This window comes from Anguilla rostrata, chromosome 4 (assembly GCF_018555375.3).
Source record: "Anguilla rostrata isolate EN2019 chromosome 4, ASM1855537v3, whole genome shotgun sequence".
Taxonomy (NCBI): domain Eukaryota; kingdom Metazoa; phylum Chordata; class Actinopteri; order Anguilliformes; family Anguillidae; genus Anguilla; species Anguilla rostrata.
Window position 1 is genome coordinate 16,087,088 of NC_057936.1, and position 21,562 is coordinate 16,108,649.

The window sequence follows — 21,562 nt, forward strand, 5'->3', positions numbered from 1 at the left end:
TTAAGAACTCTTCTGTCCACTTTCTTTTTGCATGTGTTAGCAGGGTGAAAATGACCATTATTTATCATATCCTTACACAAATGACACAGTGTCCTCTAAAATCACACCCTGATAAAGATGAGCAAAGAATGCTATAGAACATGAATAAAACTGATTATACGGCATGCTCAAATATAGTAAAAGTATACTAATATAATTGTTCAGAGAAAATATTTTCATAACAAGTAAATTTTTTTTAAAGGCGTTACTTATTCATACATAGTATAATTATTTCAAATATAATCAAATAAAATCTGTATTAACATTCAAATTTTAAGTAAATATCACTCTTAAGGAACTCTATTGTGGCCTCCATTGGCTAACAGTTTCAATGGGGAATAAAAACGTGGTAAACATATATAATATATGTGTCATGTATCACCGCTGAGAAAGGTAAATAAATCTCAAACGAAATAAGATAAAGGGTTATTGACCTCAGGGTATTGTTACAAACAAATAAATAAAGAAGAAAAATAGCACTTTCTACTATTACATAAATAATTAAAAGGTCTAAAGCCACTGGAACAGTGATGAACCTGCATGGTAGAGGCCAAAATGCATCTTGCCCTCACATATGGTGAAACGGTTTTGGCATTAAAATACATATTAAATAAAATAACTATATTGAGGGAAGTTTACAAAAAATAAAAAAGGTTTCCTAATTGGAATTAGAACTTTGATTGGAAATGGGTGTTATAGTCATATGAGACCAACATTGAGCTTTTTGGCTAAGCACACCAGCAGTGGGTTTGGCATCAGACAAAGGATGCAAATGTAGAGAAGAATGCAATGCCTGTAGTGAAATATCATGGTGGATCTTTGATGTTATGAAGTTATTTTGCATCTACTGGAAACATGAACTCCTGGAAGTACCAATAAATAAACAAATAAATGAATAAATAAAACTAAAAAAGCTGGTAACAGTGTTAATTTGGTTTCCTTGAATAATTATTACAGTACACTATTTTCCCTGTTTTATTGTTTGATTAAAATATGGCTTGGTACTTCTATTATGTATTTTATACAGCCTTTACTGTGGCTGTTCCCTACATTCTTCTGTTGAAGTAAGATTGACGAATGGTACTTCTGAAAATCTCCACAACAAAACAGCCATCATTCTAACTGCTTTTGCAGTTCTAACTGCATTTGTTCATGTGTGATCCTGCCTTTATAAGGAGTGTACATGTGTTAAATAGACCTACACAAGAATAGTCAGAATACACAGAAGAGGAGCTGCATGTAGCAGAGTATTTTTGTGGCATATATACAGTCAAATTGGCACTCTTGACTTTCTAGTTAAAAAAATAAAATAAAATTCTCTGTAGTGATATCAAGGAGGCAGATGCTAAGAAAATGAACTTATGGCATATTGTAATCACACCAACTTAATATAGATGTATTACCAAATTAAATATCGATAGCCTGGTTGGAGAAATTATACTGTATTCCTTTTGTATTTTCTTCACTGTTTTGGTAGATGACAGGATAAAACATGGCTTTATTTCCTATTTTCATCTATTCTGTGCCTGTTTTTTGTTACATCTTGGATCCCCTGTGACAGGGTAGAGGACCAGCAAAATCGCTAACTCAGCCAGTTAAACATCAATTGGCACCTTTTTTTGTGTTCCTTGTTCCTCCCTGACGACTTATGTGTTCTGAATTAAACAACACAGTTCTAAAAATGTTAAGAGGCTGTTATCTGGAATAGAAATGCATCTGGGCGAATTAAAGTGGCCCATCATGAATACTGATTTTCCTCTTCTCCCTGTGCCAAAAGTGAGGGAGAGGGGGAGAAATTTCCAAGAAGCACAGAAAGCAGAAAGGTCATCCTCCTTCTGTCTTGTTGAAAGTTGATTCCCAGTCTAATTGGAGAAGGGCACTGCACACACACACACACACACACACACACATACAGACACACAAACATACACACACACGCACACACACACACGCAGACACTACACAAACAAAACACACCAGTGAATGAATGTTTTTTGAATGTTAAAAAAAGGAGCCATTTCTGATTTATGGGCGTTTGGTGCTTGGTGGAAGGCACCGGTTTATGGTGCATTTCACAGGCAGGTCATCCCATTGCTGGTTTCTCATGGGGAGCCCGATGAAGCAGTCCGAACAAGATGGAGAAATAAACTGTCTGTTGTTAAACACCCCAGTGACCATGCCAACCTCTGCTGATAACGTCTACTTGTGTAGAAAATGACCCTAATAAATGAAACAGAAAGTCAGAGAGAAAAGTACTTTGATCTTGTCCCAGCCAACTGCAGAGCTGTGGTAACGGTTCTGTCAATTACTGTATAATTAATGCACTTGCTGTTTGCTAATCATAGCTCTTGAACAAGTGTCGTTAAAAACTGTATGCTACTACTACGACTACTATTACGAGTAATAATAATAATAGTAATAATAATAATAGTAATAATAATAATAATAATAATAATAATAATAATATCACCACAGGCAAAGCTTGTTTTCATCATCTGTGCATTGGTCAGTAGCCTGATGATGCATGAACACGATAAATATATTAACATTAGTTTCAGAATTAGTATCACTGTTACAAACTTTCAGTGTCTCTTTTAGTTTCCGCTTTCATTTGCTACATATACCAGGATCAGAGCGGTGTACTACGAGTGAGTTTACAAGGTTAGCAAGTTAATTTAAGATTTAACCCCTGGGTTTTCCATATCACAAAGCTTGATTCACTTTAAATCGGGGTATATCGTCGCGGTAACTCATGTAGGTGGGTTATGTTCCGGCTATCAAATTGAAACATATAAAAGCACTGCCCTTTGACCAACTGACTGGGAAAAAGGTGTCTCCATTCCTGCTGGATCCCGTGGAGCTTGGAGGTGAATGAGCAATTTTCACATTAAACGTAAACTGGAGGACAATTAGTGAGAGTGTATATTTATTTGTTAGTGTTGGTAAGGTCAATACGGTATTACCTAATAGATTTACACTATTAGCTATTTTTTTGCAAACCCTCCTCCCCTGCTTTGTTGGTGGAAATGGTGTTAATTCTTGACATTGTGATTGTTTTATATTCTTCAAATCTGTCCATTATGACCATCCGTTTAACTCAGGTGAGAAATACGAAATTTTACCAACATGGTCACTTTTATAGGAACGTACACAGACCTTGATTAACAAAGCCCGTGTTCACTTAAAAAGTTGATAACCACCTTTGTGATACCGGTGAAGCCGGCTTCTGGTTGTTAGGTTTTGTGAAGCCAACTAATGCAAAGAAACCCTGGGTATGTTATGCTTCCTTTTTTATTATACCCCCGCAGTGTAACCTACCAAAAACATAATGGGTGGGTCAATAAGGTAATTCTTCCAATTCATAAAAGGTCACACTGGAAGTTACCAGTAATTTTGATAATGTTCCTTTTTTAAAAGCGCAACATTGCAATCAGATTATTTGCAGCAGACTGCTGAAAGTGATTCGGCTGCTGTAAATAGTCAACGTGGTAATTTTGTAATGAAGTCAGTCTCCCTAAACAGAGCAACAACTGGCAAGTGGTGCAACATGACATTAATTCCAATCAGAAAAAAGCTTCATCTGATTAAGGGAGATTGATTCTTAATGCACAATCAACACCTTTTCTGCATGCTGGCCCATTACATTTTTGGTGCAGACATTTCCACTCAAGTACCCACTAATTAAAACAATAGGCCTTAATTTAACACTTTTGGGCCATGAGTATAGATAGCTCCAGAGTGGTCAATTAAGGCTTGTTTTTTAATTAGTGGGTACTTGTCTGTTGATTTTTCATAGATGTTCAAGAGCCCCTTGTGATTGGCGAAATGGCTTATGTAAGGCAAATTGACAGTGATTGCACTTGATTTCAGTTAAAAGTATGCGTTTGAAACAAGAGGAGGGTAAAAATCCGGACCAAAGGGAATATGAATATTTGCATTGTCTCAGCATGCAAGTCTCATTTTCTAATCAGGTTGTTTCTGGAACCTATTACACACATTAAATGTATGCAAGTTACAAATGAAAGAAAATTATTTGGAAAACCATTTGGAACCCCCACCATCCCACCCTCCCCCCCACACCCCCACCCCCGCTCTCAGCCCCAAACCACACACAAACTTTTCCCGCTCTGCTTGACTATTCTGTAACTTAAAACTCCATTCATGGCAAAGAGAGGACCAGCTGTCATTCAACAAAAAGTCAAAAATCACCACGTCATACCCACTTACCACACGCTTTCAGGCCTTAATGAAAAGAGTGCGAAGAAAGGCCAGACAGCTCTAAGGGAATTAATTATCCATAAAGGGGATATTTAAGAGGGAAAAGGAAGCCATGCATTTCAATTTGACATACCTGATATTTCTAAAATGGCAGTGCTTAATGATCCTGATTTATCTCTGCCTGCTCCGATCGTGTGGAAAAAAGATTGTTTAATTGAATGTGAAATACTCGAATAATGAGAAGACGAGAGACCAGCAAAGAAAAAAGTGAGAGCAGGTCAATCCTGTTTAGATGTGTTCTATTAGTACAAAAGCTGGCTTGCTGGCCATGTCATCTTGTCATAGAAGAGCAAATGCCAAGCATGGAGGATTTTCGACTAGCATGACTTCAATAATAATAATCCCATTTGAACATATGCCCTTTTAGACACAGGACAATGGGATTGCAGTAGCTAATCCATTTAGGTTATGCAGCACAGATGGGTTGAGGGGTGACTCACAGGACATGTAAACAAGATGGTCGCATACATCAATTCTGAAATGGAGATTAAGGACTGCATTGAACAATGGGATTGTTTTTAGATTGCATCCTTAGTCAAATACAAATATGGTGAATTTAAACTAGGACATGTTCTAGTGGTAGGGTTTATTTAATATCCCAGTCTAGAATGTGATAAAACAAAGACGTCCTGTGTTGCCCTGCTTCTCATGCCTCTGTTGTATAAACATATACAGTATATATACAGTGTATTCCACATTTGTCTGCACCTTCCGTAGCCCGTCTATTTCCAATTATTCCAGTAAATAAATTATGGATGATGTTATGAATAATTAAAATTGGACAGCTCATTTTTGTAAGAACATTTTAAAACATTCCCTTACAAACTACAGATGGTCTTTAACTGTTTGTCCTATTGCGTATTTGGTGTGACTCAGCATTGCCGTTAGTTCTACTCGGGTTGTTGCTTGGATCAATGGCTAATCACTCCGGTTAAAAATAGACTGCAAAGACCACTCCCGATGCCACCCGGGCAGGAAAACAACAGCTGTGTTTCAGGTTGAGAAGGGATTCGGAGCAAAGGGCTTTGCCGGCACCATCTGAAGCAGGCTTCGGTGCCCCCCCTAGAATGCTAGCAGGAGGTGCTCGTTTGCTGGGGTGAGTGGCGTGTCACATGCAGGATGACCCTCGGAATCACATTAAAATGTGAGCTTGCTCACCCAATCCTTGATAAATGTGACAGAAATAACGAAACGGCTTGGGAGAAGGTGCCTTGCAGCTGAGCACAGGTGGCTGTGCTGTGTATCACAGTGATTCTTATACAAGCTGGTCGATTAGTGTATACGTTGCCAACACATCCACTGCGGCAATTAATGTTTGAGGGCACAGGAAATGGCTGTCAGGCCGCTTGATTCAAATATGAATCCTCATTTGTTTTCTCTGAGTCCGGTGCTCTGAACGTGCCTTTCTCCATCTGGAGTTAATACCAGCCTGCATCATGCTCTCAAATTAATTTTCAACGTGTTCATACATTTTGGGGGCGGTTCAGCATGTCAAGCATTTGTGTGCTGATAGCGGAACATGGTGGCCATGTTTGCCACTTGGGCCAGGTAAATAAATATAGGGTTTGCACTGGAGGCAAACCAGCGTGTCACAGTGATGCACAGGCTGGGAGTTTAATCAGTAACTTTCACCGAGACTGACTAAAGGCGCAAGCAAAACCGAGTGAAAATTGCGACAGGGACTCAGCACTCTCTTTGACAGCACCACAGAACATTGAAGCCTTGTGAGCTTTCTAGCTGTATTGGTAACACTGTGTGAGTCTGTCAAGGGTCAAGGCTTCTGGCATCATTAAAGCATGTAATATCCAACTCAAACAAAGCCGTTTTCAACATATCAAGCAGGCCCACTATGACTTCACAACCATCTTTCCTCAAGACTCTCAACCTTACTGTGGTCATTGAGTGTATTTATTTAGAAGTGAACATTCATTTTAGGTTATCAATAGATACAAAATAAATCGAAATCGAAAAAGAAAATGAACACATTTTACAATAATAATCATAAAGTCATTGGTTGTATTATGCACAAAGAGCAGAGGCTGATCCACAAATGCTTTGTAAATGAAATCAAAAGATATTTGGGTTTATGTGACTCAGGCAAACACTGTAGGTGCTTATCTTATTTTATCTTCGGCTTTGCTCATTTGTTTATAGGTCACATAGCAAACGTTTTGTCTGACAGCTCTTTTTCGTACACCTCTCAATTTTTCACATTTCTCATTTTTTTATGAAGAGAGCATTTTCCTGAGTGCTGTTCATATTTTGCTGTCGCTGTTTCTTAAATTTTGCCCCATCTTTGTTTTAATCTTTGTTGAAAAACGTTGATGGTGAATTTAGACGGTTTGCTTATGAAATTCGTGTGCAGTCCGTGCGTCTCCAGATGGGAATAACCTCAGTTGGGTGGAAGTGGTGTGCTGTCTAAAAGGTTTCAGCTGGTTCACAGGTGTCACAGCTACAAAGGAGACGGGATCTGTGCAGATACTCTTTAATTGGCACCTGGGCAACACTGGAAAAACAGCAAGAATAGATTGATGGAGAGATGAATAGGCACATGACAGACAGGTGGATAGATAGATGGATTGGTACTGTATGTGAAAAAAAGCATGGGCTGGGGACCTGATTGCAAGAGAGCAGGAACGAGAAAGTTATTTTCACAAGGGGCATGGAAGCGCGGAGATATAGCCACAAGCTATCGGTGTTTTGACTTCTAAAAGACGTGGCAGGAAATATGAACAAAAAGCAGAGCAGCTGTCAGGGATGTAGGGGTGAGATGTCAGATTAACAATGCCCCATGATCCTGAGAGTGTTGAATCTTTTTTGCTTTTATAATCATATTTAATTAACATATTATCACTTAAGAATTTAAGTCTTCTCTATTATTTAAAGCTAGCCATTTATATTACGTAAATTTCCCTTTCAACCATGCAATAACATTTTTTTGTTTTTTCCTGAGGAGCACAGCCACACATTGTTGCTCTTTTGTGTAACCCAAGCAGATAAAGCTACTATTATGTGCTGGGATGTGGTTAAGAAGTGCAAGGTGTTCTGGTATGAAAGTAAGCTATTGGTTAGTGAAAATACATTAAACAAATGGCACAGGAACTCATCATTGGACCAAAATGTCAACTTGCAACAAAGGGTTGCATATCCAGGGAAAATATTATTACATGAATTGAAAAGTTTAAGACAGCACGAGAGCCCTTTTTAAAAAAATCAAATTTATTGAACCAGTGCTGATACTTTTCAGAGGACTGCTTCTTCAGAGCAAAGGTACACATGCTATATCATGGATGCTGACTCATTTTGAAGGTTGATGCAGATATTAAATCTGTGCTCTGGAAAACCACCTGCCTTTGAACATGGTAAAAGTTTGGAAAAGGTTGTTGCTGTCCTCATCTGTAATAAACAGCATTATTTACAGTCCATGGGGTCAAACAGTTTTAGGATTTATTTAAGATGTATATGGTTTATAGAGGTTGAGGTAAGAATCATACAGAGTGGGTAATCTTTTCTTAGTTTGAGAACGCTATGCTTTAACACAGCCTAATGGGCTCTGTTTTTTCCCCTCTCATCTCTTTTCTCTCTCCTTCCTCACTCACCCACCACCCCCCCCCCCTCCACCCTCCTTTGTCGCAGTCAACGGCATGCACTTTAATGAGCTCTATATCACCTATTCGGTCTCACCGAGGGCGGGGGACCGTGGGGGAAACAACCTGCGCTGTTTTCTATTGACAGTCTCCATAACGATTCCCTCGCTCCGTATCAGAGGTCTTGAATAAAGAGCAAGAGATCAGTGGCGCTCTCTGTGTAATTCCCATAATTGTTTAATTTGGTAAATTTGCCGGCAGTGCTTTTCATCTAAATGGTTTCTATGGCATCGGCGCAAAGATAAAGGACGGAAATAAAAAAGAAATCGCTGAGAAGAGCAACAGTCGATTAACTATGAAAGGAAGGCGGCAGCGTACGGATGCCTGCTTGAAAGTCAGCCGTGCCCCCTTCAGAAAAATGGGGCAGGGTCAGGATTTTCTCGGATTCTGCCACGAGTGTGCCGCGGACCATATGCAGCCACAGGTCCGGCTCCCTTTTGAAATATCAAAAGGATGCAACGAGTGGGCGTGAGATTTATAACTCTTTGTGGTGTGCTGTAATTTTCAGCATTTTATTAAGGGAGATGGTGGGGGTAGGGGGTACAAACCGATAAATCCTGCTCGCTGCCTTTTGTCAGTTTTTAAATTAACGCAGGCCCTGATCCTGCCAGGAATGGGGTTTACTGCTTCAATTTGACTTTTTTTATCAGGGGGGTGGGCATACACCACATAGGGACCTAGGGTGGAGGGGTTCCGCCTGCAAGAAAAGGTGTGACCAGTGTCTTCATGCCTTCTAATTAGTGCTCTTTTTAGAGCACCTTTTAATTCAATATAGCAATGTTATACAATTTTGAGTTGAGCGTAAATGGTATGTATGAATATGTGCATACAGTACTGTATGATAAATTTATACACATAAACACACTCTTGTGATAAAAGTGCATATTTCAAAATCTGTCTACAGTACAAAAGTACGATACTCTTTATTTGAATCACACAATTTTTTTCAGTTTTATGATGACCAAAAAAACTGTTTTTCTCTCCCTCTCCTCCTGCCCTCGTTCTTCTTTACGACAGGCATAATCAGAACGGCCCTCCCCAACATGGACCGCGAGACGCGCGACCAGTACGTGCTGGTCATCCAGGCCAAGGACATGGTGGGCCAGATGGGGGGGCTGTCGGGCACCACGTCCGTCACCGTCACGCTCACGGATGTGAACGACAACCCGCCGCGCTTCTCTCGCAGTAAGACCGCACCTCCCCGCCCACCGCGTCGCTCGCTGATGCCCCGCTCCTCCGGCTCCCGCGACTGAGCCCAGGCTTTATACGCGAATCGCGCCCTGCTCTTTTTTTTTATTTTTTGTTAACAACTTTAAAACCAATCTTTTTTACGATACTCGCATGCTGTTTGACCTGTGTGGGGCCCATTTTAGAGATCGATAAACACTGCCTCCTGTCCCTGTCACTAATTCCCTGAAATGTGAGTTCACCTTGTAAAACTTTACTCTGAGACAACATCTATCTGAAGGAGGCAAGATGGATTAATCTCATGATTCTTAGCTACAGTACAGTACCTCCTTCCCCTTTTCGGTGTACATTCTTGGCTAGAGTGGGCGAGTGTAGTAACATTTTGACATTTTTATTTTGAGCTGTGTTTTGAGGAGAATGTGGGTAAATGTGGCATATTATTGACGTATATGCCCACTCTTTTTCTTTTTCATGATCCTTTTACCAGATTTATATTTGATACATTTATTTGATCCATCACCCATTTAGCTTTGTTTTTGTAGAGGTGATCTAAATTATCCTTTGGTGCATTGTGGTTTTGATGGCCAGCAAAAGATGCTTTTATAGTCACTGTTTGAGGCAAAGACTTCACATCACATTTTCCCCAGGAGTAAAGGCCTTTGCTCTGTCTCAGTCAAAGCTTTAAGGCTCTTTCTAGGAGAGCTTGATAACATGGATCAATCAGACACTTTTGCCATCAACCTATGTAACCTCCTTCTAATGGCCACCAGGCTACGTGTCTGGATTCAAAAGAACAAGATCCCTGTGGTGATAATGTGGATTACCAATAGTCCAGCACCCTCAGTAGTTTTAACCACAGAACTGTAATGAAGTCAGTCATTGAAGTTCAAGTACAACAGTTTGGCTCAAGAAGTGAAAAACACTGTTTTAACCAAGTGCTGACATGTTGTGACATGGGTTTGTGCGATGCGCGCGGGGTCTCTGGGCAGAATCGATTGGTGAGCAGTGGGAGACTGGGAATCCAGTCCCGGAGGCAAGGTGGTCCAAACATTGTGGGCCCGGCTGCGGGAGGGTGGGGGCCCCGCTAAAGGAAACATTTTTTTGTCTTTTAAAGAACAGCCATTCATTCCATGGCGAATTAAAAAGCCATCACAAAGATTACGCACAAGCGAACAGCGTCGGTGGGAAATTAGCACAGGGAGCATGACTGATCGAAACGCTGGGGTAAATAACAGGGAGATGAACGTGACTGCTGCAATTGGGCATAATAATATTATGAATATTATTTAGGGGAAGGAGGAGCATTTAATCTGGTTTGCGGAGGTTCAGAATTCCAGGTGACTGTGCAACTTCACTGTACAGGTCCAGAAGACCAGAGCTGCATTGTCTACTTATCTTAGGTGTTGGAAAAGGTGGACAAGGTGTTGAGATATCCACTCTCATTCATGGGCAATGTAAATTCAGTTTCCCAGAGCCAAAGGAAGTAGAGTGAGGAATAAACACCTGGGGCAGGTGAAATGAAAATGAATTCGTCTGGCCATGGACGTGCGCCGCTTCCACACGAACTGTATAGCACGAGTCTGTCAGTGCAAGTACTCCTGATCAGAGAGAAGCCATGGAGGCCCTACAGCAATAAGCGCGATGCGAATGATGAATGGACCTGTAAATAAAAAGCGCTTGCTCCACGCTCCTCGCTCTTCTTGCAACAGCACACCAGGCCGCTACAGTATTCGGACCGTTCGAGTCCCAGCGTGCAAAACTTTTTTAAACCAAAAAAAAAAAAGGAGGACTGCCAACCGATTACTCCAGAGCAGTGAGTGAGTGATGTGTACAAATAGCCTTGAGGACATGTGACCGTACGAGCGGGAGGAACCTAGAGTGTGGGAAGGGAGGCAACGTCCATCAACGAGACAGGTCCAGTCTAGTGGAGAAGCGGTAGAAATGAACATTGCGGTTAGCATGGACAGGGTTTAACAGCCCTGTGATAAGAGAAATAAAATAGCCTCATCAATAACTGCTGGGGTTTTTTTTTTTTTGCAGAGTCCTATCAGTACACGGTGCCAGAGACCCAGCCTGTGGGATCAGTGGTGGTCAAGATAAAAGCGGCTGACGCCGATATTGGCTCCAATGCAGAAATGGACTACAGGATTATGGATGGGGACGGTCTAGGGATGTTCAGAGTGTCCACTGACAAAGACACACAGGAAGGAGTCTTAACTCTGCAAAAGGTATGGATTGCATGTAACCAGGTCCTAGCAAATAAGCATCCATCATTTTCCATCACTTATCTATTTTGCTCTACCATCACAAAATAGATAAATCACCAGTAATGCTCTCAGTACTTGAAGGAAAATACAGAGATATATTTTTTGATTGTTTAATGTCCTTGGCTATCTGGGATCCCTTTCCTTTGTTTATTTTTATTTATGTATTTATTTACAAAACTTAGTTTGGAGTTGTTTCTTTTCCAACAGCAGAAGAGAGCTTGCATACTACTGGTGGCATACCTATAATAAAACATTACTGGGTATTAGTCAGGCCACATGGCTTGATGGCACAAAAACATTAATAGAGTTGTTGAAATAGAGTGTGAAATCAAACACATCCATTAAATGAAAAAGCATGATTCAGCACCGCTAGTTACAACAGCCGGCTATCACTGAGGGATTTAAGCTGATGAAAATATCTCTCTCAGCACTGCTCATTCGCACAGAAATAAAGGAAGTTTATTAATGCCACAGCTTTAAATCTGTGACCTCCATCTTTGAACTGCTGCCAGAGCCATTGACTCCCATAGCCCATCTTTGTTTTCTTGCTGAAAGCAACAGATGCGACTGCCAGAATTAATTGCTCGTGGCTGCGGAAGTCATGTCTCAGTGTTCTCATTTGGGGCTATCCCTGCCGAGATGAAAGAAGACCCTAGAGTGGACAGTCATACCGTCAATTGTGAATGTGTCACACTGCCATAAATGCTATCTGAAAGCCATTTATTTGATATTTATAACTCCAACACGGGAAACACATTAAGCCCGAAGCACAAAAATAGAAACGTTTGAGGCTTTCTCTTTTTTAGCAGTCTATGTGTTTCCTTCTTGTCAGGCTGAGTCAATATGAATGTCTGGATGAAATATGCACTTGCGTGAGCAAGTGATACTGTAAAAACATTGGGTCAAAGTCACGATGCAGTTAAAATAGTAAAATTATATGGGAGGCTTCCTGATTTGCATTTGCAGTGCATCAACTGAATCATTTGTTTCCTTTTCTCTTGCTTTTTTTTTTTTTACCTTTTTGATATGCGATTTTTTATATATACAAATCTATAGCCCATGGATTTTGAGACTAAGGCCAGCTACTCACTGCGGATTGAGGCAACGAACCGGCACATCGACCCACAGTTCCTGAACCTGGGCCCGTTTAGCGACACAGCGACAGTGCGGGTGACGGTGGAGGATGTGGACGAGCCGCCCGTCTTCTCCTCTCCGCTCAGCAAGATGGTGGTCTCTGAGGCTGCCAAGGTGGGCACCATCATCGGGACAGTCTCGGCACATGACCCCGACGCCTCCAACAGTGCCATCAGGTGAGGGACCACCAGCTGACTTTGCTGAGATTTTAAATATCCTTATTGATCAACTTTTTATTTAAATTTTTTCCAAACATATTTTTGCCTCGCTGTGTTTTTAGACTCCCTATTTGCAATCCTAAATTGTACTTTTAGATAAAAAAAGGTCAGCATGTTGTCATTACCTTCGGTTCTGGAGTCCATGCCAGTTGAACTGGAATGTTCTGGAAAATTAGCGCACTTAATGCTGCTGGTACAGGCAGCTTACAAGCACTCAGTTGAGAGAAGGAGCCACTCTTACAGAATGAGGTGGGGAATATCTCACCGATTGAAATCCTCCCTCCCTGGGAAACGCTAAAGCTGGTTATGTGCTGCTGGCGGATCTGTCTTCCTCAGCCGACACTACCGTGGTCTGGCTTCAGCGCTGGACCAGGGGTACGTCACTCCGCAGAGGGCTTGTGCTCTAGGTGCTTACATGAGCCGACTGACCTGTTCCCTGTGCCCTGCCCTCTGCATGTTCTTTTCTAGAAAGAGTGCCAACAACAAAGAGGCATTCATGTCGGCTAACACCATGAATGGCTTCAGGGCCAGTTACTTGTACAATATTGAATTGTAAAAACATAAGTGTGGACCTGACTTTTAAGTGTGGTCCTGACTTCACACCAAACATGTTATATAAAGAAAGGCATAAAAAGAAAGTAAATCTAAGCAACACTGAGCTGTGAATTTTGCTTTGGACATTCGCTGCCTTATGAACAAGAAAAAATGAAAAGTACGTGATTAATATCTGAAGGTCTAATCCACATAATACGAGCTTCGGCAGAAATGACTCCGGTTTGAAGAAAACAGTAAAACATGTCCTTGGTGTTCATTCAGTAATACAGTATTTTACATTGTAGAATGTTTTAAATTCAAGCAGTACTAACTGTGACTTAAAAGCAAATGCATGTGTACTGAATACTGAATAAAATTTAAAAAATGGCGGATGATAACAAAATAAAAATAAAATAAATGCATAGATTTAAAAAATAAAAATAAAATAAATGAATAAATAAACTAAATGCTGCCTGGGGCTTTCAGATACTCCATTGACCGGAATACCGACCTGGAGAGGTTTTTCAACATTGATGCCCTGACTGGAGTCATTAGCACAGCCAAACCACTGGACAGAGAAGTCAACGCCGTGCACAACATCACCATTTTCGCCATGGAAAGTCGTGAGTACAGAGCCTTTGTCTTGTCCTGCTTTCACCGACCTCTGCCCACCCCCCAACCCACCCCCAACCCCCCCTCCCTCTCCCTCCGGCCCGCTTCCTCCCCACCGACATTAAGATGCAGAGACATGTAGGTTGCCACAGGAGCCTCGCGGCTCTATCGCTGTCAGCGACGGGGAATTTTAATTTGTCCACTTAAAAGTCACTTAGACTTTTTGGCCGCTCAGAGCCGCGGGAGAAGGCTGAGTCAGAGCTGACTCGCACTCAGTGATGAGCTGCAGAAATGTGACTGCTGCCCCTTGGCTGGACACTCATTGGCATGTCATGAAAGGTGCATTTTGTGCTCTGTAACTGGACGGATATGCATCGCATGTCACAGAGCAAAGCAATGCTTTACAAACATAATGATCTGTCTCAAAAACTTGCTCTGTTGAATCTAATATGTGCTTATAGTTATTACATGAGAAAATAAAACAGGTTTGAAATACAAAACATTTTATTATATGGAAACTTCATCTTAAGATCCAAGAAAGCATACTTGTTAAATGACAATTGTATCAATAGAACCAGGAACTATTTCCAGAGAACAGCCCTCAATATCCATTATTATGGCAATAGCTAAAGGTTGATACTACTCAGAAGTCTTTCTGTCTTTCTTTTATCTTTTTCTTCTTCTTCTTTCTTCATCATTCTCTTCCTCACTCCACATCTTAGTGTAGAAGTAGTGACTGAGGAGATGCTTTTGGGGGCGGGGAGGTGGGGTGGGGGTGATGGAGGGTGCGCCGGTCAATATTTTATTTGCGGTAACCGTTGGGCTCATTTGCCGCACCTCATCTCTCTCTGCGGCGAAGCGGATCTGACAAACTGAGAACAGATGCTTTTCCAGCACAGCCGACCGGGGTGGGCGGGGGTTCGGCATTCGGGGGGGGGGGGGGGGGTTGGGGAGTAGTCGGTTCTCTGCGGCTCCTCTGGAGGCCGTCGGGTTTGATTGAATCCTTCCCTAATTCCCTCGGATGGCTCGGGCTCCCTCTCTCCCCCGCCACGCGTCTGGCGCTTTCGCTGCCGACCTTCGCCGGAGAGCGCCGCGGCCCCTCGCAGGACGCCCGCGGCGGAGGCATGGGGGATATCGATTGGGATGATGGGCAGAAAAAGGGGCTTAATTGTTATTTATTCTCCTGTTTCCTGGAGTGCTCACATGCGTGGCAGATGTTTCAAGGTTTTCCAGGTTCACTGTTTCATGCCTACTGCTTCCTGGCTTGTAACATATAACCAGATATGTTTCTTTTTTTACATGCACACACACATGCATATACTGTATGTATGTATGTATGTAAAATAATATGCCTGATATTTTATGTTATGTGTTATGTTCGAGGATGTAGTATGCATCCGACAGTTACCCTTGAACTGCCACACGTGTGAGGTTGTGGCTGAGACTGTGTTCAGTCGTGGAGGTTGCAAGGGGCTACTATTTTTTTTGTCGAATAGGTAACCTGTGGACTGGTTTAGCACATTTTATCATTTAGCCTGGGCTTTGACGTTTTAAAAGAAGCAGCTGGTGAGCTGATCATGAAAAAAATATTTGTACTGGCCACATCTAAACTAGTTCACAGGTTACCTATCAGACAAAAAGAGTGGCCCCTGCCAACTCCATGTTTTAACACAATCTCAGCCATGTATGGCAGCGAGACACATTGACTTTTTGGGGGCGGTTGTGGTCTTGACTTGGGTTAGAGTATGTGCTGATGTAGTGTCTTTCAGCTGAACTGTGAATCACATTTCAGACCTCAGATAAAAGGGGAGGCTTATCATATAATAATGGGGTAGGATTGGCATCATTAAATCCTGCCCTATTATATATATATATTTTTTTTAGACCTCAGATTTTAAGTGCTTGTGTGCAGTGGATCCATTATTAAATTAAACCAAATCAAAATGATATTGAAGCAGAAAATTTTGTTGCATTCTGCTGCTTTTTCAACAACATAACCGGAATGTGCACTCATGTTCTGGTGATGGTTTTAGCCCTGAGTGTACGGAATGCTTTAATATTTATAGTGCAGTGTTTTTTTTTTTTTTTCAAGCAGCATCTCCCCTGTCTGGCAGAGCATGCTGATTCAAGCTGGGATATAACTTACATTTCCCTTCATCTGCATACAGCACTGCAGTGTGCAGATGCGCATACAAGTCTGTGCCCTGAGGTTGCACTTGTCTTTTTTATAGCATCAATGCGAGAGGCCCATATGTCAGTGTATTGTCTATCATTACTGTGTCAGAGTAGATAATTTCCTTTGTCCTGTGGGCATAATTGAGTAATCACAATGCTCTCGCGTATGCTACGGAGTCCCCTGCATATCCCCGACCGCTATCATGCTGGAAAAAAAAAATCTTTATAATTAATCACAGGGTCTCCTCCTCCTCCTTCTCCTCCCCTTTCATCCTGTTAAATCAGCAACAGGTGCACACAATTCACTACACCACAATCCACTAGCAAACAGGAAAAAAACTGAAGCTGTTTTTTTAATAACTTACACAAAAAGGAGAGATATAACATTAATTAAATGCACATATGATAGCAGAGAGAATGATTTTAATTGGAATCTGGAGGTGTATGTGTGCTAATGATACAAAGTAAAATGTGGAGTGTTAAATTAACTCTTACATGAGACCTATTAGACGTGTGTATCTGTTAAAGCTGAATTAACGCTGGACAATTTACTTTGTTTGGCTTCGGGGTAGCTCAAAATATGACATTTTGTCAGACATTTTGTTTTGTCCTTGAGGGAAAAGCTATTGACTTTTGACTATTGATATGCTATCGTAGGCTGTGGTTCAGACAGAATGCTACGCCGGAGCTATGGGGAGCCTAATCATTACCAAAGTCACAGAATGACTTAAAGTGGAATTGCTATCAGATGTTCCTAGTCTGTTGAACCTATAGCAGTTTGTTCATATGGACATGTCGGTGTGGTCTTACAGCAGAGTGAACAGGAGATTGGTGTGATATCATATTCACATACAAAAAAATTTATGGTGGCTCAGCTCCAAACAGCACAAACAAAAACAGGTCCTGATCACCTAGGGCCAGTGGTGCTTTGGAGCAGAGTCAACCTACTAAAGTACTAAAGGGACTGTCTCACAGGCATTTGAAAATGGCATTTGTGTTTCCCTGACAGAGGTGAGACAAACAATGGCAGTGTAAACCCGGGGTAAGCCATTCTTGATATCGCAGCGCTTCAGCGTTTGTCTGTAATGGGCCTCTTGGGGTGACATCCCCCCTTGGGTTTAAATGAGGTGCACAAGTTTCAGCCATCAAAGGCAGCCATTTTGTTGCGCAATGAAACATCTTAAAAGCAATGTGCCAGGTGTGTAGTAGAAAGTGAGATCCGACCAAATCAATCACATCCAAGCAATAAGGTCCACACATGGGCGATGTGTTAGTATCGCCTACGTGGATCCACTTTAGGAAAGTAAGGGAAAAAAATATCTTTCTCCATTTCCACTATGCTCCAGATGGCTTGCTGTTAGTGCAGTCAAATCTGTCAGTAACGCTGATGAAAATGACATTGTAATGTTGTTAATGTGGATATAGGGGCATCAATCACACGACACTGACATGACACTGAATCTCAATTTTCTTGTGATATATCAGCTGAGGCCTGCCGGGGGAAAAAAAGTGCTGTTTATTGCACCACAGAGCTAAATTATCGGCTTGTAGCCGATAGTGTTCTGGTGTTGACAGAGAGTTCAAACAGTATTCTGTAATAGACAAAAAAAAAAAGATGAACAAAGGATTTGGGGGAGAAACTATCCTGTTTCTGACATTATAAAAAAGATGAATCATCATTTATAGAAAATGTGCAAAAAAGAGGAAACCTGATGAAAACAAGCTTGCTGAAGAGCGTCGTCAGGCTTGCTCTGAGCGTTTCACTTCTCAAACAGCAATGCCTGGTGCCTGCCTGACTGGCATCTTAATTAGAGTGCTCCCTTTGGAGCACTGACTTTCTAAGTTTTATAATGATGAATTAGCGCGCATGCAGCCCTATCTATATTCTCACCACCCCTTTTTTCTTGATTGCAGAGGACCCTACCCAAGTTGGAAAGGGCATCGCCGTGATAACTGTGATGGACATCAATGACAACGCCCCTGTCTTCGCCATAGAGTACGAGACCTTCCTCTGTGAGAATGCCAAGCCGGGCCAGGTAGAGTACAACTGATCCCTTTCTGTCCTTTCTGTCAAACCTCCTCTCATTGTCGTCCTCTATATTCACTCCTGAGGGCGGGCAGAGCGGGTGGGCTGAATACATGTGTCCAAACCCACAGTGAGTGAGGCTGGCAGGCGGGCGCGCATGCTGGGCAGTGTGGCGGGCCATCTATTGTCATTTGGCGAAAAGCTGATGTTTTTTTAAACATACTGTAATGGAACTCCACATTTTATATTGCAGTGCACTGGAGACATGTCAAGGGGGAAACAACTGCACGTCATGTCATTATTACTCAAACTTATTCAGTGAAACCATGATTTCTAGCTTGCAGCACAGTGGCAATATGCTGTAATACCAAACACTGGAACAGCTAGCTGCGTTTTAATTAACCTGCTAATGGACATGAAAAACTTAATAATGTTCCTTATTGGCACATCCTGCTGGTGAGGCGGTGTCTTGACGTAAGATAGACCTATGGGGTAAACGTGATTGTCTTAGGACTATATGGAAGTTGCATTCATTATCTAAATGATGAAGCTAAACAGAAAATGAGGAATGCATATATTCAGGTAGATCTAGATTTTTAAAAAAGAAATTAATATAAAAACAGGTTACAACAATTAAATAATTTCCATATGGGATTAAATCGGTGGCTGTTCTAGGCCATTTTACCCAACATAAAATCTATTTCACGTGTGTAACGTGACATTAAATGAGTAAATATCGAAAGATATCTGTGTAGCTCTAATGTTAAATGTAACTGAGTAGCATTTGAATCACACAATACAGCATTTGCATTGCACCTTTCTCTGTGTTTTATGTTTGTTGGAAGTGACACAATGCACAAGCCTTGCTTTTCAATGGGTCCAACTGGAACAAGAAGGAAAGAGTGTATGGTTCTAGCTGATTCTAGCCATTGTGAGTAGAGGATTAAAACACTGTGTGATGAGGTAGAAAATGCATTACTTTGACATAAAAATGGGAGAAGCTGACTATGGCATGAGATTGGCATTAGAAAGGCATCATCATCTCAAGTGGTTAGAGTTGTATTGCAGACTGTGTGTTACCAACTTAGCATGGCTTCAATGGAGCCACAGGTGAGATGCTGTTGGATGAACTCTCCAGTGCCACTTACCCAAAATAAAATAAAAAAATCCTCTGAACTAAGTAGTCTGAACTTCATCAAAATAGCACATTATTACCACTATTTGAATGAATGTTTGAGTATTTTCTCAAATAGAGGAAGTTTGTCTCTAAATGCTCTTTAACAATGAATGTTGTTGTTGTTGATGATGTTGCAGTCAAAAATACTCTAAACGGGCTACACAGTGTGAATTGTTTGATTACATTGGTCTGTCGACGCCTGAGGGTACATCACAAAGCAAGATTACTATAGCCAGCTTCTGTGAAAAGAAGACACGTAGGTTTGGGATACAGGGAGACGTGTCATGCACAATGCTTTCATATTAATGAATTGCTAGACTATCCAGTATGCTTGTGAGACTTGACACTTTGACTATGTGAGACTACGTGGTCTAGCAGTGTTTCCCCCAAGGTTGAAATGAAACATACAGCTATATCCTGGTATTGATTTGAATGTGTACTTGAGGTTTCTGAATGTAGTTATTTCATGATGTTTTTGGAAGTAATCTGGCTAAAGATATGATCCTGCTCTGCAGCCGAGGCTATACCTAAGAACAGTGTGTTGTGAAACCCATTTGTATTTATGAATAAAGCTCAATTTAAAAACGTTTATGTTAGAATGAGACAAAGTTTGAGAACAGCTGGTGCTCCAGATAGCTAGCTAATGGCCATGTTTAATGGGCACCCAAACCAAATAAATTACATTTATTGAAAAATTGGTAATATTGTATACGTAGCCCGTGCCTAATCCTGAGGCTTTTTCTTTTTTTTCTTTTCTTGGCACCTGATTTGTAATTTATTTTGGATGCCATCCTTTACGTATTCGGTTCTCTTTGTGTGTCATGAGTGCAGTGATTGGGTGATGGGTTGCCTGTTGCTGTAATTCACTGATTATTAGTCCATCTGATTATTGTGATTGCATACTGGGGTAGGAGGAAGACCATAAGCCAAGAACCCTTTGGAGGGAGGCAGGGCCTTACGCGGCATACATACCGTGTGTATAGGACAGCCCAGCAGTGGTCCAGCTAAGAAAAGTTGTTTTTATAAAAATAACAAAAGAATTTATGCATGTCATTCAAGCTTTCACGCAATTACAAAAATATAGTTCTGTGTCATTATATCTTTTCAAACATCAAGGTTTCATTTTTCTTAAATCAACATGTTTATGCCTGCATGCTTACTCTTTGGCAGTGTTTGGGAACAGTTTGGGAACTGTCTCTTTCATGACAGTGTGTCATTTTGACACATCAAGGCATAGCCACTAGTTTGTGTTTGTCAGGACCGCTCGCCATTCAAGGCTGTGGGAACATTTTGTTTGTGACAGCGTGTCACTTTGACACATCAAAGCATAGCCACGAGTCTGTGTTGTCAGGAGCGCTCGGCATCTTAAACAGATGGTATGCAAATGACCGTAAAGCGGCAGCGTGTCAGAGCACAAATGTCGTGCCGCCGCGCTCTGGACCTTGCTGTCAAGCGCGATGTCAGTCGTGTCGCCGTGTCCTCGGTGGCGGTTCGATCCATTTCCGCCTGACTCGCGGGTCGAGACCGGCGCGGGCCGCCCCGTTTCACTCACCTTTGATCTCTGAGCACGCAGGAGATCGGCGCCGCGGTCCCCCCCGCCGCCCACCGCCCCCCGCCCCCCCCAGCGAGAGCGACCTTCATTTGTCCAGTGGCTTGTCCTCGATTGTCCTTGTCACATCATCATACACTGTGAAATGAGGTTTGTGTTTACATGGAGACCCCTTCAGCCCTACGCGTGTGCAGAATGTATTATGCGGGGCCGGCACTGCTTGGTCCGGTCCGCTCGCATTCGCTAATCGAGCCGAGTCGGCAAAGCCCCGTTTTTTCAGCTTCTGGCCCGCCACCCAGCAGTTGAGATAATTGAGCCACATATTGGGCTGGGGTAGGGGGGTGGGGAGGGGGGGGGGGGGGCGTTATCCCATCGCCGCGAGTAAACATTACACTGAGGTGCAGCCCTATCCCAACGGACGCGTCCCCCCCAGGACGCTCTCTGTCGGCAAGGTTGTTTCAGATGTGCCGGGGCTCGACACCGGCCGCCGGATTGCGCTGATCATGAGAAATAATAACATTACAAGCCAACCGCTTCGCTGTCCTGACACTGATTACTGTAGAAGGGATCCTGAGTCTAATAACCTGTCATCTTTCACCCTAATTAAGCCCCTTGCATGGCAATAGCCATCCCTGGAGACGCTTCTTTGTATGGATTGTTGGTGTGCCTGTCCTCTGCCATAATATTAATTGATTTTATGTCCAGGGTCACGCGCCGT

The 21,562-nt window shown here is 42.0% G+C and overlaps 1 protein-coding gene across 1 annotated transcript in view; it reads left to right on the forward strand.

Annotated features, from left to right (window-relative positions):
- Positions 1–21,562, forward strand: part of LOC135252643 (cadherin-7-like) — an 86,992-nt gene that overhangs the window by 49,882 nt on the left and 15,548 nt on the right. Inside the window, exons 5-9 of the mRNA XM_064330963.1 lie at positions 8,982–9,149; positions 11,193–11,380; positions 12,476–12,729; positions 13,792–13,928; positions 18,007–18,128. Coding sequence (XP_064187033.1) covers positions 8,982–9,149; positions 11,193–11,380; positions 12,476–12,729; positions 13,792–13,928; positions 18,007–18,128 — 869 coding nt within the window. The remainder of the gene's footprint in view (positions 1–8,981; positions 9,150–11,192; positions 11,381–12,475; positions 12,730–13,791; positions 13,929–18,006; positions 18,129–21,562) is intronic.